The sequence below is a fragment of the Penicillium expansum genome (assembly GCF_000769745.1).
Source record: "Penicillium expansum strain MD-8 chromosome Unknown contig224, whole genome shotgun sequence".
NCBI lineage: Eukaryota > Fungi > Ascomycota > Eurotiomycetes > Eurotiales > Aspergillaceae > Penicillium > Penicillium expansum.
Window position 1 is genome coordinate 218,085 of NW_015971275.1, and position 16,864 is coordinate 234,948.

General features: G+C 48.3%; 6 protein-coding genes across 6 annotated transcripts; 2 read left to right on the forward strand and 4 right to left on the reverse strand.

Annotated features, from left to right (window-relative positions):
• Positions 1-1,978: 1,978 nt before the first annotated feature.
• On the reverse strand, positions 1,979-3,086 carry PEX2_067170 (phytanoyl-CoA dioxygenase family protein; the record flags this gene model as incomplete). Its single annotated transcript, XM_016743988.1, has 3 exons — positions 1,979-2,160; positions 2,219-2,659; positions 2,717-3,086. 3 exons carry the CDS (start codon positions 3,084-3,086, stop codon positions 1,979-1,981), a joined length of 993 nt encoding a protein of 330 aa, XP_016599701.1.
• A 1,310-nt stretch (positions 3,087-4,396) lies between these two features.
• PEX2_067180 (homocysteine S-methyltransferase family protein) lies at positions 4,397-5,353 on the forward strand (the record flags this gene model as incomplete). The annotated part of the gene is made up of 1 exon (XM_016743989.1): positions 4,397-5,353. One exon carries the CDS (start codon positions 4,397-4,399, stop codon positions 5,351-5,353), a length of 957 nt encoding a protein of 318 aa, XP_016599702.1.
• Positions 5,354-6,053: 700 nt separating this feature from the next.
• PEX2_067190 (Aminotransferase, class IV) lies at positions 6,054-7,258 on the forward strand (the record flags this gene model as incomplete). Its single annotated transcript, XM_016743990.1, has 2 exons — positions 6,054-7,025; positions 7,085-7,258. 2 exons carry the CDS (start codon positions 6,054-6,056, stop codon positions 7,256-7,258), a joined length of 1,146 nt encoding a protein of 381 aa, XP_016599703.1.
• Positions 7,259-9,590: 2,332 nt separating this feature from the next.
• On the reverse strand, positions 9,591-10,235 carry PEX2_067200 (SGNH/GDSL hydrolase family protein; the record flags this gene model as incomplete). The annotated part of the gene is made up of 1 exon (XM_016743991.1): positions 9,591-10,235. One exon carries the CDS (start codon positions 10,233-10,235, stop codon positions 9,591-9,593), a length of 645 nt encoding a protein of 214 aa, XP_016599704.1.
• Positions 10,236-11,050: 815 nt separating this feature from the next.
• PEX2_067210 (Major facilitator superfamily domain, general substrate transporter) lies at positions 11,051-12,686 on the reverse strand (the record flags this gene model as incomplete). The annotated part of the gene is made up of 2 exons (XM_016743992.1): positions 11,051-12,527; positions 12,589-12,686. The coding sequence occupies 2 exons, from the start codon at positions 12,684-12,686 to the stop codon at positions 11,051-11,053; spliced, it is 1,575 nt and encodes a 524-aa protein (XP_016599705.1).
• Positions 12,687-14,271: 1,585 nt separating this feature from the next.
• PEX2_067220 (putative manganese ion homeostasis (Fr)) lies at positions 14,272-16,335 on the reverse strand (the record flags this gene model as incomplete). The annotated part of the gene is made up of 2 exons (XM_016743993.1): positions 14,272-15,930; positions 16,006-16,335. 2 exons carry the CDS (start codon positions 16,333-16,335, stop codon positions 14,272-14,274), a joined length of 1,989 nt encoding a protein of 662 aa, XP_016599706.1.
• Between the last annotated feature and the right edge of the window lie 529 nt (positions 16,336-16,864).

A 16,864-nucleotide genomic window follows, 5' to 3' on the forward strand; every position in this document is an offset into this window, starting at 1 on the left:
AAGAAGGAGGCACAATAGCAGCGCCGGGAGGTCCAGTTTACCGATCGAGCCCTTTGAGTTCGGTAACTCGCCACGAAACCGAATATCCCTCCACGGAGCATCCTGAATACGCTTTACAGGACCAAAAAATTGCCAAGTTATTCCGTCACTATATAGGAACGTTGGCCGCATGGTATGATCTCAATGACAGCAAGCGCCATTTCAAGGATATCGTTCCTGTCAGGGCTCGATATAATCCATTACTACTCAGCGCCATTCTCGCCTTTGCTGCTGCCAACCAACATCGTACCCTTTCAGAAGACGTGTATCTGGAGATTGCTGAATTCTACCACTATGACAGTGTGCAGAGATTGATCTCCCTCACTAAGAATATTGATAGTATTCCTCTTGGCGAAACACTTGCCGCCATTTGCCTTTTGCGATCTTATGAAATTATCACACGTCAGTAATTTTTCGACACTCCTAGCTCTTGAAGCTTGCCCTGGAAGTGGCAGATGCTAACAACCTAGTCCCAAATTTAGAGAACGTCAGCTCTCAGAGTCACTTACAAGGATGCTATTCTCTTCTAGCAATTCGACATATTCATCTCTCAGCAGATTTACTTAGCGCAGGCTATTGGAACTACCTAAGAGAAGACATCACAGTGGCTCTCATAGAGCAACGTGGGTTAATGATCAATCTTTCCAATCAAAATGCACCACCAGAACCAACAGAGGATGCGGATTTCGCTAATCACGTCACACTCTTACTCGGCAAGATTATCAACCGGTGTTTGTCTGTCGATTCACCTGCATTGACCCGGCTCGAATGGGAAGTTATGAAGGCCGATCTAGATAAGAGGAAAGCATCACTCCCCTCATCGTTTGACATGATACAAACCCCTGGTCTCAGGAAACAGAGTAGCTTCCCATCTATTTGGACACTACGAAGTTGGCATGGTGAGAATACTCGACCTACGTTTCCTTCGGCCTCTAACCTCATAAGTGGCAACTCTACATTACTACCATACTGCGATGGGAATTCTCTGGCTAGCACAGCCTGCATCTCAGCCCCTGAAAGCTCTACAACGGATCAACGAGATAGAATGTTTACGGCGAAAGTTGGAATACCACGCGACTGAAATTTGTGCCCTAGCCCTTTCAAGCGAGTCGGCACCGGTCTGGGTTAATGCATTTGGCCCAATTGCATTTTGTAAGTCTTATCGAACACTTCCTTTGCCTATTTCTTCTAATTTATTTTATCTATAGGTTCCCCTTGGCTTCATGATACCCCAAAGCGCGTGGAAATGGCGGAGGAGTTGGAAAGGTGGGGGAAAGTGACCGGATGGCCGGTTTCCATTATAGCAGATGCTCTTTCTCCCCCTTCAAACACTACCCCGATGACAGCACTCTAGATGTACAGAGCGTGGTACTCTTTCCTCAAGCAAATTACTATTGGAGTCTGTGGCTGCCCAGGCCTCGCCCGTTTGGAACCTACATGGTTCTTCGCTGGATACATTCCATCTCTCTTTTCCGTAATCATGACAAAATGTAGCGAGGCGACTTGATTAATTCCATTATATGGAGGAGCTACTCCATAGAAAGAAGCTAGCTAAGAAGCTTAAAACAACAAAAAAACATACAACAGTGAGGATTCGCTGGTGGTCACCCACCCAACTACTAACTCACCGGCGTGTGGCTTAAGTACGGCTGAGCGGACGGGAAGCCCTGTTTTCCACACCCTATGGTCGTATGTATTAGATTATGTGTGGTAGAGGATCATAGAGCACAAATAATAGGGGAGAAGCCGGGTAAAAATCAAATGACTCTACTTTTCAATAACATTCCAACCCTGAGATATAATACTGGGCTTAGTACGGCTAAGCGGACGGGAAGCCCTGTTCCCCACACCCTATGGTCGTATGTATCATCGATCAGAGATCCGATCCTTTCTTCCGTGGCTTGGCCATCAATTACCAGCAGGAGCAACCTCCTTCAGATCAAGGGTGCTGGTTGAAGTCGTAGGCATTTCTAAAGCCACGATTCAGATAGCGGGAAAGTGCTTTCGGCTTGCTCACCCAGTCCACAGGAACCTCCAGCTCGGTCTGGCCTTCAATTAAAGGCTTCAGGTCATCCGCAAGTTCAAGTTTCATAGGGTTTCTATACCACGGAGCGAAGTGGACTGTCGATGTTAGAGATGCCTTCGGAGAAAACAGCCGAAAAGACCAACTTGAACTTACTCATTGCCAACATGACTCTAGGTTCCTTGCTCTGGTTACCAACTCCAGCATGCCAGAGTCGAAGGTCTCTAACGACAATGGACCCCTTAGGCACCACTGGTTGACATGGCGGGCGGTCCAAACGGCGCTTCTCTAGCTCATCGAGCTTTATTCGACCACTAGCACGCTCCCCGTGCAGTCCTTCTTGGACATGGAGACCCGCGTCAGTATGTGTTCCCAGCCATACCTCAGTGGAGCCATTATCCGGGGTCATGGTGGTGAGGGGAACATTGATGACATATGCAAAAGGATGAATTGGATGATTGAAATCTGCGTCTGAATGGACAGGTTGAGATGTCGGAGGGTTCTCTGCAGTTGGAGGCATTGCGGTATTTCCCGAGCAAAATGTCCACTTCGGGCGGGGGCCTAGTGCTGTCGAGGTGATTTGAATGGCAATCGGATCTGTGTAAGAGTTATAAACTATGCACTAAAAGTGTGGTTGGGGCTTTGCGGACTTACTCAGGAAGATACTGGGCTCGAAGTACTCCCGTACTGGAGGAGCATCTTGCTGGATATTTCCGGGGTTGTAGTTAAATGGACTGTCTCCTTTCCTAGACTGAAGAGAGTAGGCATCTTCAATCATCTTTTTGTTAAGTCGGTCGAGGCAGTCATGAGGGATGACATTTTCAATAACCACAAGTCCATCCTGATGGAGGCTGCGCACTGCAACCTCCAGGTTCTGATGGGAAAGGCGTTCGTGCTTGATCTCATCTCGTGATGGACGGATGGACGTCGGATGGCTTGTGAGCTTTTCAAACCGGGTGCAAGGAGACCGGATTTGATAGGGGCGGCTCAGCACAGTTGGAGCTTTGAAGATGATTTGACTCATGGTTCTTCAAGTGATCTCAGTGTAATTAGAGAGGAGAACAGAAAGACATTCAACCAGAGGGACCAACTCACAATTTTTACCGCTGTAAAAGATCAAGCAGAACTTGTCGACTATTTATACTTACGTCAGTTAAACTAGATCACCCTTCAACGTGACAAACATTGTGAAGACGGCATATAAAGATGTTTGCCTCCACTACTCCGTAGTCTCTTCTCGCTTTTTCTCGCCTTTCGGTGGAGCGCGTTCTTTTTCATGTACCTACGTGGAGAGTCCGATATGCCGAGGGCGAATGATTGATCGATCATTAGCTTTTAAACTTAGTAAGCGGGATTTACCTCCCTTTGAAGTGCTAGTCGTTTCTTCCTTGGCTACGCAAATCGCAAAATCAGTCAAACTGCCTCGCGAAAACGTGCTCGCTAAACCTCTCGCATTTGGTGGGATCTCATGTTCGCCTTTCGCCTTACACATTAAACAACGCAAGTTCCGCTCAACCCACGCTAGATCTATATCAGATCAAGTTATTATCGGGCACGAAATTTCAATGTCGAATGTGATTAAATAATGTAAAGAATATGAGCTTTTGACGGGTACTCATTTCCTCCCATGCGGGGGGGCTATAGTAGTCTAGCAACTCGGACATCGATAATGTTCCAATTCTTCACGGAAGTGCGACCTAGCCAAATAGAAGAACAGCTACGTCCTGTTGAAACTCCTCAAACCACAACCTTCGTCACTTCCAAATGCCGCCGCTACCACGCTCCATGCGGACGTTCACCTTTACCCGCTATGACATAGCCTGAGTAGTCGAGAATGCACAGTTCTACAGTCTAAGGAACAGAAAAAGCCTATTTTCTGCTAGTATATACGGCACTAATAGCGGTAGTTTGCGAAATAATACAAAATGAAATAATGATGTCATAGCTGAGGACTCGTGTGCCGGGGCGTCAGCCCCCCACAACCCCGGGGGTAAACTCTAATGCTGAATTTGTCTATTCTAAAAAGACACAATGGGTATGGACCGTAAGCCAAGTCTATATGGAGAGTGGAAGGTAATACAATGAGCTTATATTTAGTGGATAGTACATAGGTAATCTTTTTCCGGAAATAATAGCGAATAGGACTGAACTCCCTTGGTCGCCCGTACCACAGCGCTACGCTGCTCCTTCATACCCATTGAGACCAGGAGCGCAACCCCCGGGGCCCGCAACCCCCGGGGCAATGAACATACCTATCTACGTAGAAAACCGGCAGTCCTATTTAAAGGATATTTCGCCATCGATCGTGAGAATTTGCAATAATAAGTCCACAAAATGGGTTCGCTTTCATATATCCTCCCGCAATTGGTTTCCTCCGAGCTCTTCGTCACCGAAGGCGGAATCGAAACAACCCTCATCTACAGAAAGAATATCGATATGCCTGGCTTCTCCACTCTTCCACTTCTCGGTACAGAAGAGGGCAGAAAAACTATCCTCTCCATCTACCAAGACTATGTCAATATTGCCCTGGCCCACTCAACTGGCATCGTCCTCGAAACTCGAACTTGGCGCGGCTCTCCTGTATGGTCTTCCACAATTGGCCTTTCCGTCGCACAGATCGTCGATCTGAACCGCACGGCAGTCAAGATCCTCCGTGACCTTAGACACATGACTGAGACCCCATCCACCCCTATCGTCATTAGTGGGGCCATGGGACCTCTTCAAGATGCCTACAAGGATTCCACGGACATGTATTCATTCTCTCAGGCGCGGGAGTATTATGGTGTCCAGATTCGCGCTTTCGCTGAAGAAGGTGTAGATATGTTATGTATCATGACTGTAACAAATCTGGATGAGGCCACCGCGGCAGTGAGGGTGGCGCGTGAGTATAATCTTCCCATTCACGTCTCGTTCAGCATCGAGACAGACGGACAGTTGCGTGGAGGAAGAACCCTTGAAGATGCGATTAGAGAAGTCGATCGTCTTACAGAGAATTATACAACATATTTTGGGGTGAATTGTGCCCATCCGCGTCATATTATGATAGCATTGCAGGGTATGTCTGACGATGTGAGGTCGAGGATCGGGTCAATCCGAGGCAATTCGAGTCTTAAGTGTCACGACGAACTTGATAACTCGGTGGTGCTAGATCGAGGCGATATTTCGGTGTGGGTTCAGGAGTTCAATGGGCTTTTGAATATTTTGCCGGGACTGAAAGTGGTAGGGGGTTGCTGTGGCACGGATGAAGAGCATGTTGATGCTATCGCGAGAAGGATTCATTCTTTTAACTAGTTAAACAAGCCCCCCTGTGGACTTTATCGTTGTGCTTTTGTGCTTACATATTCTGTCAAATCTCGGGACCTTGATTGCGCATAATTCCTGTTGGTGGATATATCCAGGCATGCACCCAAGCAGCAAGGCAGTGAGACTTTGTTTTCTTGCCTCCAGTTGGTCAGACCTCTCTTTTTGTCCCCATGAAGCTGTGTATATGCTTCATAGCGGTATGTAGATTCATCATCTTCATTTATCTCGGTTTATCTTCGTCTTGCTCCCTTCCACTGTAGTGTATTAGCAGTGTACGTCCATCATGGCTTCCCCAAATTAAAAATATGTTCCTAGTTAATGACGCCTCAGTAGCAATACCTTCGATAGTCATTGCCGATTTACCTTACACACTCCTATCAATAGTGGACTCTCATCCGACAAATAAGAATGGTGTTATTATGTCTTACCGTCTAGCATAAACCAGCTTAATAGTTTATATTTATCTCGCAAAAGCCTCCGAACACCAATCTCTGCGCGATCGTAATAATTGGTGAGGGGCGCTTTGTGGATCTGTACTCCGTAGGGCGTGCCAACACGCCTTAGTATCGTACACGCCCTACGCCTTACGCCTAGTATATCTGAATTTCGACTTCCACGACCTTATAAGCTATTTATATTGACAGGAACGCATCTTTTCTATTGATCCGTACTCTACACGATTTCAAACATGACTTCATTTACCCCCCAGCCCCTGGACGCCTCAAAGCTAACCTACGCATACACCACCGATCCACGCGATGTACCCGATGAAGCTACCGCCCTTAAAAGCTACGAGACCATCTGCACCGACCACATGATCATCGTACGCTGGAAGAAAGACATCGGATGGTCTACCCCAGAGCTCAAACCATATGGCCCATTAAGCCTCTTCCCAACGGCGTCCTGTCTCCACTACGCACACGAATGCTTCGAGGGCCTTAAGGCCTACCGCGGCGATGACGGGAACCTTCGACTCTTCCGCCCAGACTGTAACGGCGTCCGTCTGCAGATGTCCGCAAAGCGCATCTCCCTGCCCCCGGCTCCGTCGGAGGAATTGAAGAACCTAATCATTGCTCTCCTTCACGTCGATGCGGCGAAATGGCTCCCGAAACATCGCGCTGGAGACTTCCTCTACATCCGCCCGACAATCATCGGCTCGAATTCTCAGCTCGGCATGCAGGCTCCCACGGAAGCTTTGCTGTATATCATTGCTTGCTATATGCCGCGCATGGATATGGTAGCGGGTGGGAAGCGCTTGCTCACCTCGCCGCAAGATACGGTGCGCTCCTGGGTGGGTGGGTTTGGGTATGCGAAGGTCGGGGCGAACTATGGCCCTTCTGTAATTGCTACTGAAGATGCGACGAGTCGGGGCTTCCATCAGGTTCTTTGGTTATATGGTGCAGAGGGGGAGTGCACGGAGGCTGGTGGTAGTAATTTCTTTTTGATATGGCGGCGTCGGGATGGGAGGAAAGAGATGATCACTGCGCCGTTGGATGACCATCTCATTCTGGATGGTATCACTCGCCGGAGTTGCATTGAGTTAGCAAAAGAGAGACTCGGGGATCGACTTGAGATTACGGAGCGCAAGTTTACGATTGGGGAAGTTTTGGAGGCTTCCACCGAGAACCGAATTTTGGAGTCATTTGCTGCTGGAACAGCGGTAAGTTGCTGTCCACTGTTGACTTTTCGCTAAGATTCCAGATGCTCATTCATTTCTAGTGGTTTATCACTCCTATTTCACACATTCGCCACAGAGACCATGATATCAATATCCCCATGGGGCAAGGGAATGAACCTGGCGAGGTTACCGGAAAGATGAAGGGTTGGCTCGGCGACATCATGTACGGTCGCACTGAGCACGAATGGGCAACTATAGTTTCTGAGAAAGAGTAGATCTTAAGGAAGTAGCCATCTTTGAATAACAACAAATTTCAGTGCTTTTCAGTCAAGCAATGTTTGTAGATCACTATCATGTTCCACGCTAGTAGAATGCGTACATGCTCAAAGTGACCTTCTTTAAGAAATCGATAGGTCAATATACCGTTTGACTCGCCCGAAATATAGCCAACCATTGCGGGTGATCTGCGATAGTCTGGTTCCAAGGGTCATCGGAAGCGAAAAGAAGACGGCGTGCCTCAAGTTGAAACATCTCATCTGACAGAACAATACCGAGAACCATTTGCTGCTGGGCAAAGTAGCTCAGTTGTAGTGTCAGGACCTACGTGTATGAATCCAAGGAGAAATTATCCGACTTGAATTGGCTTTGTAACGATGTAATACCCGGCTGTTCTTCACGACACCGATCATGATTTTCATAGTCACCTATTTCATTATTAAATGTAGCCCGCGAGAGCATCTGGGAAAGATAATCTTGGACTTATCCGTTAGTAGCAGAGAAAGGCACCAGCGTGTCCGATTCAAGCCCAATTAGGTAAGGAGGCACGCTGTATATTACCCGTTCTGCGATCCAAGGGGGAAAGCCATAATCGCCTTCCCAGTCAGCCATAGTTAAGCCATTGCGGAAATACAGAGCCAAGTAATCAGCTCGCTCCTCCCAGCTAGTATTTTAAACATCACAAAAGCCACAGCGGGACGTAAAATCAGTGAGGCTAATCTTCCAGTCGTCGACTAGCGGGACATCATCAACACCGTAGAAACGACGAAGGTACTAGATAAGATGGTCTTTGCGCCGAAAAGTACGTGATTAACTCTTCATGCAAGTTCCATGCTTATGTTCATCAAGATACTCAATAGAAGGATCCAGTTTGTTACAATAAATGTAATGCATACAGCCCGTTAATGGCGATATCACGGATCCCCCGAATGGTGCGCAGACACAGTTTTCGAAATTTAGATAAAGCGACTTCTCGTGTCGCGTCCAATCATATTTGCTCTTGAATCGATCGCAGCAGAAATTGCAGCAGAATAAACGCGACTTGCTTGCGGCTGTCTGTCTTCTAGTTCTTCCTTTGCCTTGCGATTTCCGGACTCCACTTGAAACTCGGCCGTTTGTCTCCTTATACGTTAAGTTGTGGCTTCCATTTGATATGCCCGACGTGACTGATTGGCGAGACGAAGCACTAGCAGTGCTTCCACCACTGGTCGTCGAAGCTGGACGAGAGCTAGTCCGACGATGCACTTGGAAAAGGTCGGCAATGTGGTGGGCATAGATTCCAGATCCAGGATCAAGGCATGTCTGATCTCCGTTCTCTGAGTTGTCTGTATATGAGCTCTGAACTGCATCCTTGATAGCAGACAAAGAAGCAGGTTCGTCTTCAGGAGGGGACTGCTGCCACCGCATAAGAGGTTCCGAGGGGCTTGCATTTGTCGGAATAAACACAGGGGTAGTTTTTCCACCAAGCTTTTCTATATTATATCGGCTTCTACGTCTTGGAAGCCCTCGTCTGGAATTTTTTGCCCGCTCCGGTGGGACTCCATTCAAATGTAGCTGTTGGTTTTCCGACAGGCTGTAGCTATTGTCTATTGCTAGAGATAACATTCCATAGGGTCCGTGGGCCCGGTCTGACGCAGGATAATGCAAAAGTGGGCCATCAAACCTATTGGGCTGCTCATTCTCGCCGCTGTAGGTCTTGGCCATTATAGATGAATCATTCTCATGATTCGGTTGTGTTGTCCAGGTTACACAGGTCTCGTCGAGCATTGGATTGACACTGGGCGCCGATATAGGAGAACCGCCATAGTCCACGAAGTCCTCATTGAGAGAAGGTAATTGAACATCACTGTCTGCGAAAGAAGAATGATTGGATGCGACATTAATGTTTTCAAGGGCGTCAGGAAACAATGTCAGCAGTTCAAGTTCGTCCGGAAAATCTAAAAGAGGGAGTGAACTAGTCACTACTTAGAATAAGTCAAGTGGTTAAGTAAAAGAATGAGATCAGACATACACTCGCAAGAGTCGTCATAGATGGACATCTTCAATGCGGATCTGATTCAGATTCTCGGATACGAGGGATGAGTCAAGCACGCGAGATGTCTACTGTGCGATGGTTCAACCGAATCGAATGAGATCTTGATATATGGTTGACACTCTATCCGGCCAAGGATGGTAACTTGTCTTGAATTTCTGCTCAATCGGTTTGAATGCAAGGAGGTTTCCTACATTGCCTAGCCAGTGCAGGTGGTGACCTCGGGCAAAGCCGACTTCGCCGACCTCCCGTCAAGATGCTGGCTGACTAAGGGTTGCCCCGATGGATGGCCCTGGGGATCATATGCAATATCCCTGGAGCCCATATGATCCTAGTGGCTCCTCGATCAAATCTTTATGTATAGCTTCATGAATACCTCTGTGCCAAATCGATGCCATCTTCGCATAGCCCACATCGTTAGGGTGTGTGCCATCTGCCAGATCACTGATATGAGGCCCATCGGGACCATGCATGTCCACGACAATGATTTTTCTTCCTTCAGCTGCTTTCACTTTTGCCATTTCCTGGAATTGCTTGTTGATGCGTAGGACTCTTGATTCAATCTTTCCGTCCAAGTTTCGAAGGAGAGTAGAAAGGACAACTCTTGAGCCAGAAGACGTCATCCAGAGGTATTCGAGCATGTCACTCATTCGCTTGCCAGCAGTTTCGATTTCAAAGTCCTGCACGCAATCATTTGAGCCAACGTTGACAGTGAAGAGGTTTGGCAGAAACCTAAGAACTGATTTTTTGGCCTTGTTGGTAACTTGTTCGATTCTAAATCCCCGCCAACCTTCATTCTCGTTGTTCGTCATCGAACCAGATTTGCGAGACCCGACCATGTCCACAATGTAGCCATCCGACGTAAGAATATCTTGGAGAATTTTCCTATAGCCATTGCCGTCCGTTGACTCGGAGCCATATGTGACAGAGCCGCCTAGTGGCATAATTCGCAAGCTCGGCTTGGCTCTGTCTATCTGCGAAGCTGCTATATGATGTATGAGCATAATACCAGAGACCACATGCGTAAATGATTGCATACTATGGTGACCTGCCAACTTCGTCTTGTCTTGGCCTATCCATGGAAGAAGCCTAATCTGACGGGAGATAATCGGCTCGTTCCCATTGATACCGTGCGTGAGACTGTAACTTATTAGTTTGCTATATACTTTGCGATTGTGAAAATATGTCATATTGCACGGTGAATGGTAAATGACGTGGTCGTAGGGTAGCAAGACAAAGCTCGCAGGGTAAATGGTACTAGTATTTGGTTATCATTTTGGTGAACATTCGGGAATAGTGGAGCTGCTCGGCGAAATCGTCATGATGCCGAGTTTCAACAGCAGGTAATAATTACTTTCCCTATTTTGACCGAAGATATAGCTGAGATGGTCTCGCAAACTGTTAGATAAAAGAGACAGAAAGGTCCCACCTCTTCCGATCTTATTCGCCTTATACTCTCTGTCCACTCAGAATGATTCGTTTGCACTTCAGACAACTAAAGACTTTCCAGAGTCTCTTGTTCCTAGGTTTTTACACATATTCACCCTTAAATTTTCAGATAGAAAAATAATATAAAAAAAAATCATATTGAAGCTCGTAGCATAAGACCGTAGATATCACAATAATAATAATAAAAGATCATTCAGCACGTAGAACCATCGAGTTGAAACAAAGACCACGCTCAAGGTATAACAAGTATTTATAGAAAAACAAACAAGAACAGAAAAAGAAAATCGTTAAACATCCCACAATATCAAGATCAAGCCTCAGCCTTAGCCTCAACACTCTCAAGGTGGGTAGCAGCCTCAGCCTTCTTCTCACCAGCATCATACTCAAGCTGCTCAGTGTAGTTCACGGAAGGAACCCAGCCAACGGAGTTCCAAGCACGGGGAACCTTAGCATAAAGCTCATCAACCTGCTCAAGGGAAAGACCCTTGGTCTCGTAAATGCAAGTGTAAACAAAGATACCACAGATAAAGCAGAATCCACCCCAGATGAAGAACACCTTAGAGCCTAGATTGGCATTTCCAGGGCCGCTGTTGACCATGTAGGGGGTGGCGTAGGCAATAGCCCAGTTAAGGAGCCAGTTGGTGGCGGTGGTGATGGAGAGACACTTGGCACGAGCCTTGAGGGGGAAGAGTTCACCGGTGACGACCCAGGCAACAGGACCCCAGGAACTGGCGAAGAAGAAGATGTAGATGCAAACGAAGGCGATGAGGACCTTGTTTGAGACATCGGAGTCGATGGCAGTACCAACGATAGCGACGATGAATTGCGAGACGCACATGCCAACAGCACCGAACATGAGCAAAGGACGACGACCCCACTTCTCGACCATGTAGAGACCGGGGAAGGTGGAGACGACGTTGATGATGCTTGTGATTAGGGTGATGACGAAGGAGTTCGAGATGCCAGAGTTCTGGAAGAAGGTTGTGCCGTAGTAGAAGATGAAGTTGACACCGGCGAGCTGCTGCAGACCCTGGACTGCGCAGCCGGTAGCGAGACGCTTGCCGAGGGATCCGCGGACGATCTCAAGGTAGGAAGCCTTTCCAAGACGCATTTCGAACTCGTGGTTTGCCTGGATCTCGGCGAGTTCGGCAAGGACGGCGGGGTCATCGACGTCCATGCGACGGAGACGAGCGAGGGCCTTGGTGGCTTCCTCGTAGCGGTCTTGCTTGATCAGGAAACGGGGAGTTTCGGGGAGGACAAGCATGCCGCCAACGAGGATGATGGCCCAGGCGAACTGGATGGCGATGGGGATTCGGTAGCAGCCGGTATCATCACGGTCCTTGGTGGAGTTGTTGACGATGGCAGCGAGGAGGAGACCAATTGTGATGGCGAGTTGGTAGGCGCCGACGATTGTGCCACGGATCCATTTAGGGGCAGTCTCGGATTGGTAGAGGGGGATTGTGGCAGAGAGGAGACCGACGCCGAATCCGGCGAAGAAACGGCCGGCTACGAAGAGGGGGATGGAGGTGGAGGCGGTTTGGAGGATGACTCCGAAGACGAAGACGAAGCTCTCCATGATCATTCCCAGTCGTCGACCGAACTTATCAGCAATAGGGGCGGCACCGAGGGCACCGAAGAAAGTTCCGGCTGAGAGGAGAGAGACAATCATTGATGATTGGGAGGATGTGACATCAGGCAGGTGATCTTTCTCGTTGATGAAGCCGGTTGAGAACATCTCGCGCCATTTTGTCATGGCGAGAATACCACTGATGGTACCTGTGTCATATCTAGATGGATGTTAGACTTGTCTTTGGAAATAGGAGTATAGAACTTGAGAGTGGCACATACCCAAAGAGAACACCACCGAAAGCAACGAACAATCCAATCATGATGGCCGGGGCAGCAGAGCCCACGGCATCATCTGGCCTCTTCAAAGCGAAGCCCATTGTGAATGTGATCAGAGAGAAGCAAGTTCAATCCAAGTAGGTGTATGTGTTGAGTGAGTAGAGAGGATAGAGGAGATATAGTAAAGAAGAGTGATGTGGTAAAGAAGAGTTGAAGAGAGTAGAGGAAGTGAATTATACAAACAAATAAAGAAAAGAAAAACCTGGAGGTCAATCGTCCCTATTTGTACTTCCCCAGTCCCCAAAATCTGAACCACATGGCCCTCCAGGCCGGGGGAAATTTGCAATCAACAAACCCCGAAAACAGCGGGGTGGAACCATCTGGACAGCCCATGAAAAATCTGCATCTTGTCCAATCCCTGAATAGCATTTTCCCCATTCCCACGGATTTCAGGATGTTTTGGGCCTGGGGATAGAGTTCGACCGAAAGTGGAGAGACCAATGGCAGCTGAGTGGACTCAGCCCCCGGAGTCGTACCGGGCCATTTATTGGCCCAACACAAATTGACTCGACGCCGAACCGAGTCTGTTTTTTTATCCCAAGGTTTTTGTGCCCTGAACCTTGCGTTTCACTTACTTTGCACTTGCCTTACACAGTAGGATCGGCGAAAATACACATTGAGAATATGAAATGTACGTTGAACTCAGTAATTGCATTGGATTGTATTTCGGCTATTCCGTTGTAAAAGATATGTCTTAGGAATATGGGGACGGAAATAGTCTCTACATACCACATGACAGGCCGAAAACAGGGGGAGACCGGGTTGGGCTAATGCCGATCGGTATCGGCGTCCCGCATCGGGAGAAAGGAAACGGCCCTGGATTTTTTCTTACATAATTCTCGGGATTTTTACGGCTTCGATTTGGGTTGGTCCTCTGTATAGTGGTAATATGTATGTATTTTGTTGAATTGCACACTTAATTGGAATAGTAGGAAGACTATGAGAGATTTCAAATCTACAAATAACTTTTCCCCCGTCTTTTCCCCTCACCCCAGACCCAAATTTTCCCCAGACCTGTACGGAGTAAGGGCCCGAGATTTCCACGGCCAATAACCGAAGATGTCGATGATCTGTTCACTGTTCACTGTTCACCGGAGCCAGATTGGGAAGGAAAAAAATTATGAAAAAATTATTAATTTCCCCGTTCCGAAGTTTCGCTTTCCCAGGGCCGGCAGGTGCCAAAATTTGCTAAAATTACCGGGGAAAAACTAAACGAAATGGCTTGTCCCGTGCATTGCGCTATTTTTCCCGAGTCGCGGATTGGACCGACTACCCGACGCTATCCCGACGTTGGTCACATACGGTGAATTATCGGAGATATCCGTGGATACACATGGCCAGATCGGTGCCAGACTCGGCGAATAAACACGTGCCGGTCGATGCCGGTTGTCTTGGCCAAGCAAGAACCTTGGAAGTGGCGTAGGTCGAGAGCTTAGCTCCAGCTCATTCTACTTTTTTTTCACTCTATTTTTATGTATCACGAGGGTGAGGTTAGTGCTAGGAACAGATCACACGATCACTTGAGAAACTAGGACTACGCCAATTCGGCATGTATTCCGGCGGAATGCTTGTCTATTATTTTGATGCTCGCTAAAGAAAAGAAGGAGAAAAAACTGGCCGGACCAGCTACCAGCGCCAGATCACGATGACATACACAGTCAGCACCACTTGCGCCACAAACTTGACGGAATGGTACAGGTCCCGGACGATGAGTGACACCGTCGATCGGGAGCGGGTAGCCGAGGCGGGGCGCCATGCAGCCTTATCCTTTGAGGCAACGGCTCCAAACTCATCGTCTGTACCCCGATAACCTTCTTGTGGGGATTTAGTTCCGGGGTAGCGGGTCGAGGCTGCCATGCCATTGCGGCTAGCTAGCCCACCCGCCGGTGAGAGAGTAGAGCTAGACGCGCCGGAGGTGTGGTACTGGTGGTGTGGGGGAAAGCGGCGCTCAGAGAGGGGAAGAATGGCGCCGGATGGGGATGATTCTGGGATGTAGAGGATGCGGTATATAGAACGGAGGAGGAGGATGGAGAGGCTGAGGGCTAGGATGGTGAGGTAGTAGAAAAATATTCCCAGCTGGTCTGGGAGGATGCAGAGGTGGTTTTGGATAGTGGGTGGTGAACCATCCTGGATGGCTTTGCCTGTCTTGGGGTCGATTGGATTCCACAGACTGGTGAGGACGAAGCCCGGGTGACGGACTCCCATCGCCCAGGAAACGCTTTTGACTGTGATTTCGTTGGGCGAGCCATTGAATTCCCGATGGGATACTTCACAGTAGTCATGGTCGTCGCCGGAATAGACCTGGACGACGTTTGGTCCTGCCTTGGAAACCAATTCGGTGGAAATAGTTTGCGTTAAGACATTCTGGTACTGATAGCCACCGGCAATTCTCAGAGAGTTGGGCTCGTCCTCCGCCAGTTCCTCGTCCAATGAAGCGGGCGGGTAGCGTTCGCGAAGAGGACCACAGGGGGTAGCTGGCTTCCGATAGAGAGGGACGTGTGTGAGAATGATAGTAGGAAAGCCAACGCCTGTTGGCTCAGGCTTTTGATGAATGACGGGCTCGACGGCGTCGACAATACGATAATCGAATATATGATGCCCCTCAGTCTGGTTTTGGAGCATTCGCAGCTCGTCCGTCTCTGCCTTCGCCTTGTGGATAGCCATCTTATCCAGGAAGTCATCTGCGTCTTTCCAGATCGGGCGCATAGAGCGGTTTTCATCGCTGGCTGTCGGAGAGCTGCCTGTCAATGGATCGGGCTGGTCCATCGCACTCAGCGAGGGAGTGTCCACTGAAACGAAAGTATGGTTCCCAATAACATCGACACGGTTGGGGTTTCCAAAAAATGACTCGAAGCGATTACGGACGGGTTCCTGGATACCATTACCGAATCCAAGATCGTGATTGCCAGGTAAACTAGCAATCATTCTGCGCCCTCTTCCATCAACAGGAGGCTTCACTAATTTCTCCCACGGGTCCAAGAAGATTTTAATGAATCGCCCGAATTCCTTCTTCCAAAAGGAGTCTTTATACTTCTTCCACCGCGGTTCGGGGCTGCTACTTGTAGCCGTGGCCCATTCTCTGCCGCCGTCGAAAAGGTCGCCGAGAAACAGCACTGAGTCCGGCTCTAGGTGATCTTGTATCAAGGAAAATGACCGTCGCATATATTGGTCGGTGTATTTAACCGTCAAAGTCGACACAGGCCATGGTCGACCGGGGTAAGTGTGGGGATCAACAAGTTGGGGGTCGGCGATAAAGGCAATGTGATGTGGCGTGGCGCCTTGAGGCTAGAGACATTCAAGTGTTAGCATCAGCTAAGGCAAATAAACTGAACTGCGACAGGTCTGCCACTGTCAACTTACCCATTCCTCCCAGCTATCCCAAAGGCATTGGTTGATGCTGTCTTGAAATACCGTCCGTTCACCCCACCGAATTGAGAAAATCCACAGCAAAATGATGGCATTGGGTATAGTAAAGGTAGCTTTAACAATCTTGACTGCCGTTGTCTTAATCCCCTCACTCTCCCGATTTGTGTCCAATCCCCGGCTAACACTCCCGGGAAGCCATTGTTTTGCTGCTGGGGGTATGGACTCCCACACACGGCTGAGGATATTTTGTGATCTCGATGGCTGATGTTGGTTGAAGGAGGGAAGCGAAGAAGCGCCCGTGCTGCGTGGGTAGGCGAATGTCATGTTTGGCTTAGCTTGACAGCAAGACTAAATTACGGTGGCTCGACCCCAGATAAGACGGGGCTGATGTTCAAAGTAAGGAATGACTGGTCATGCTCTGGGCATACGAATGAAAAGGACCAAAAAGAATGAATGGTGAAGAATCAAAAAAAGGAAAAAGTTCATAACATGGTGTTCTATTTGGAGACAGGGGGATTTGCAGAACAGGCAATTGTTTTAAGCTTCGGGTCGAGATGTGTCGATCGCCAAACATGGGGCGGTCACGTGCGGACCCTTAACAAGCATATTATCTACCTAGGTACATCACAATTACTTACTATTGTACATACATTTCCAAGGCTGATTCGCAAATCTTGAATTAGAGATAAAGTAGAAGTACATAAAAAATGCGGTCCAAAGAATACAGCGGGTCAGCGGGTCTATGTCTGCAGATAGGATGATATTGCATGGCATGCATTGCCATGCATTCCCGTGCAATTCCCAAAAACTGGTCGGCCCAAAGGAGACTACCACTTCCAAGAAAACCAGACAA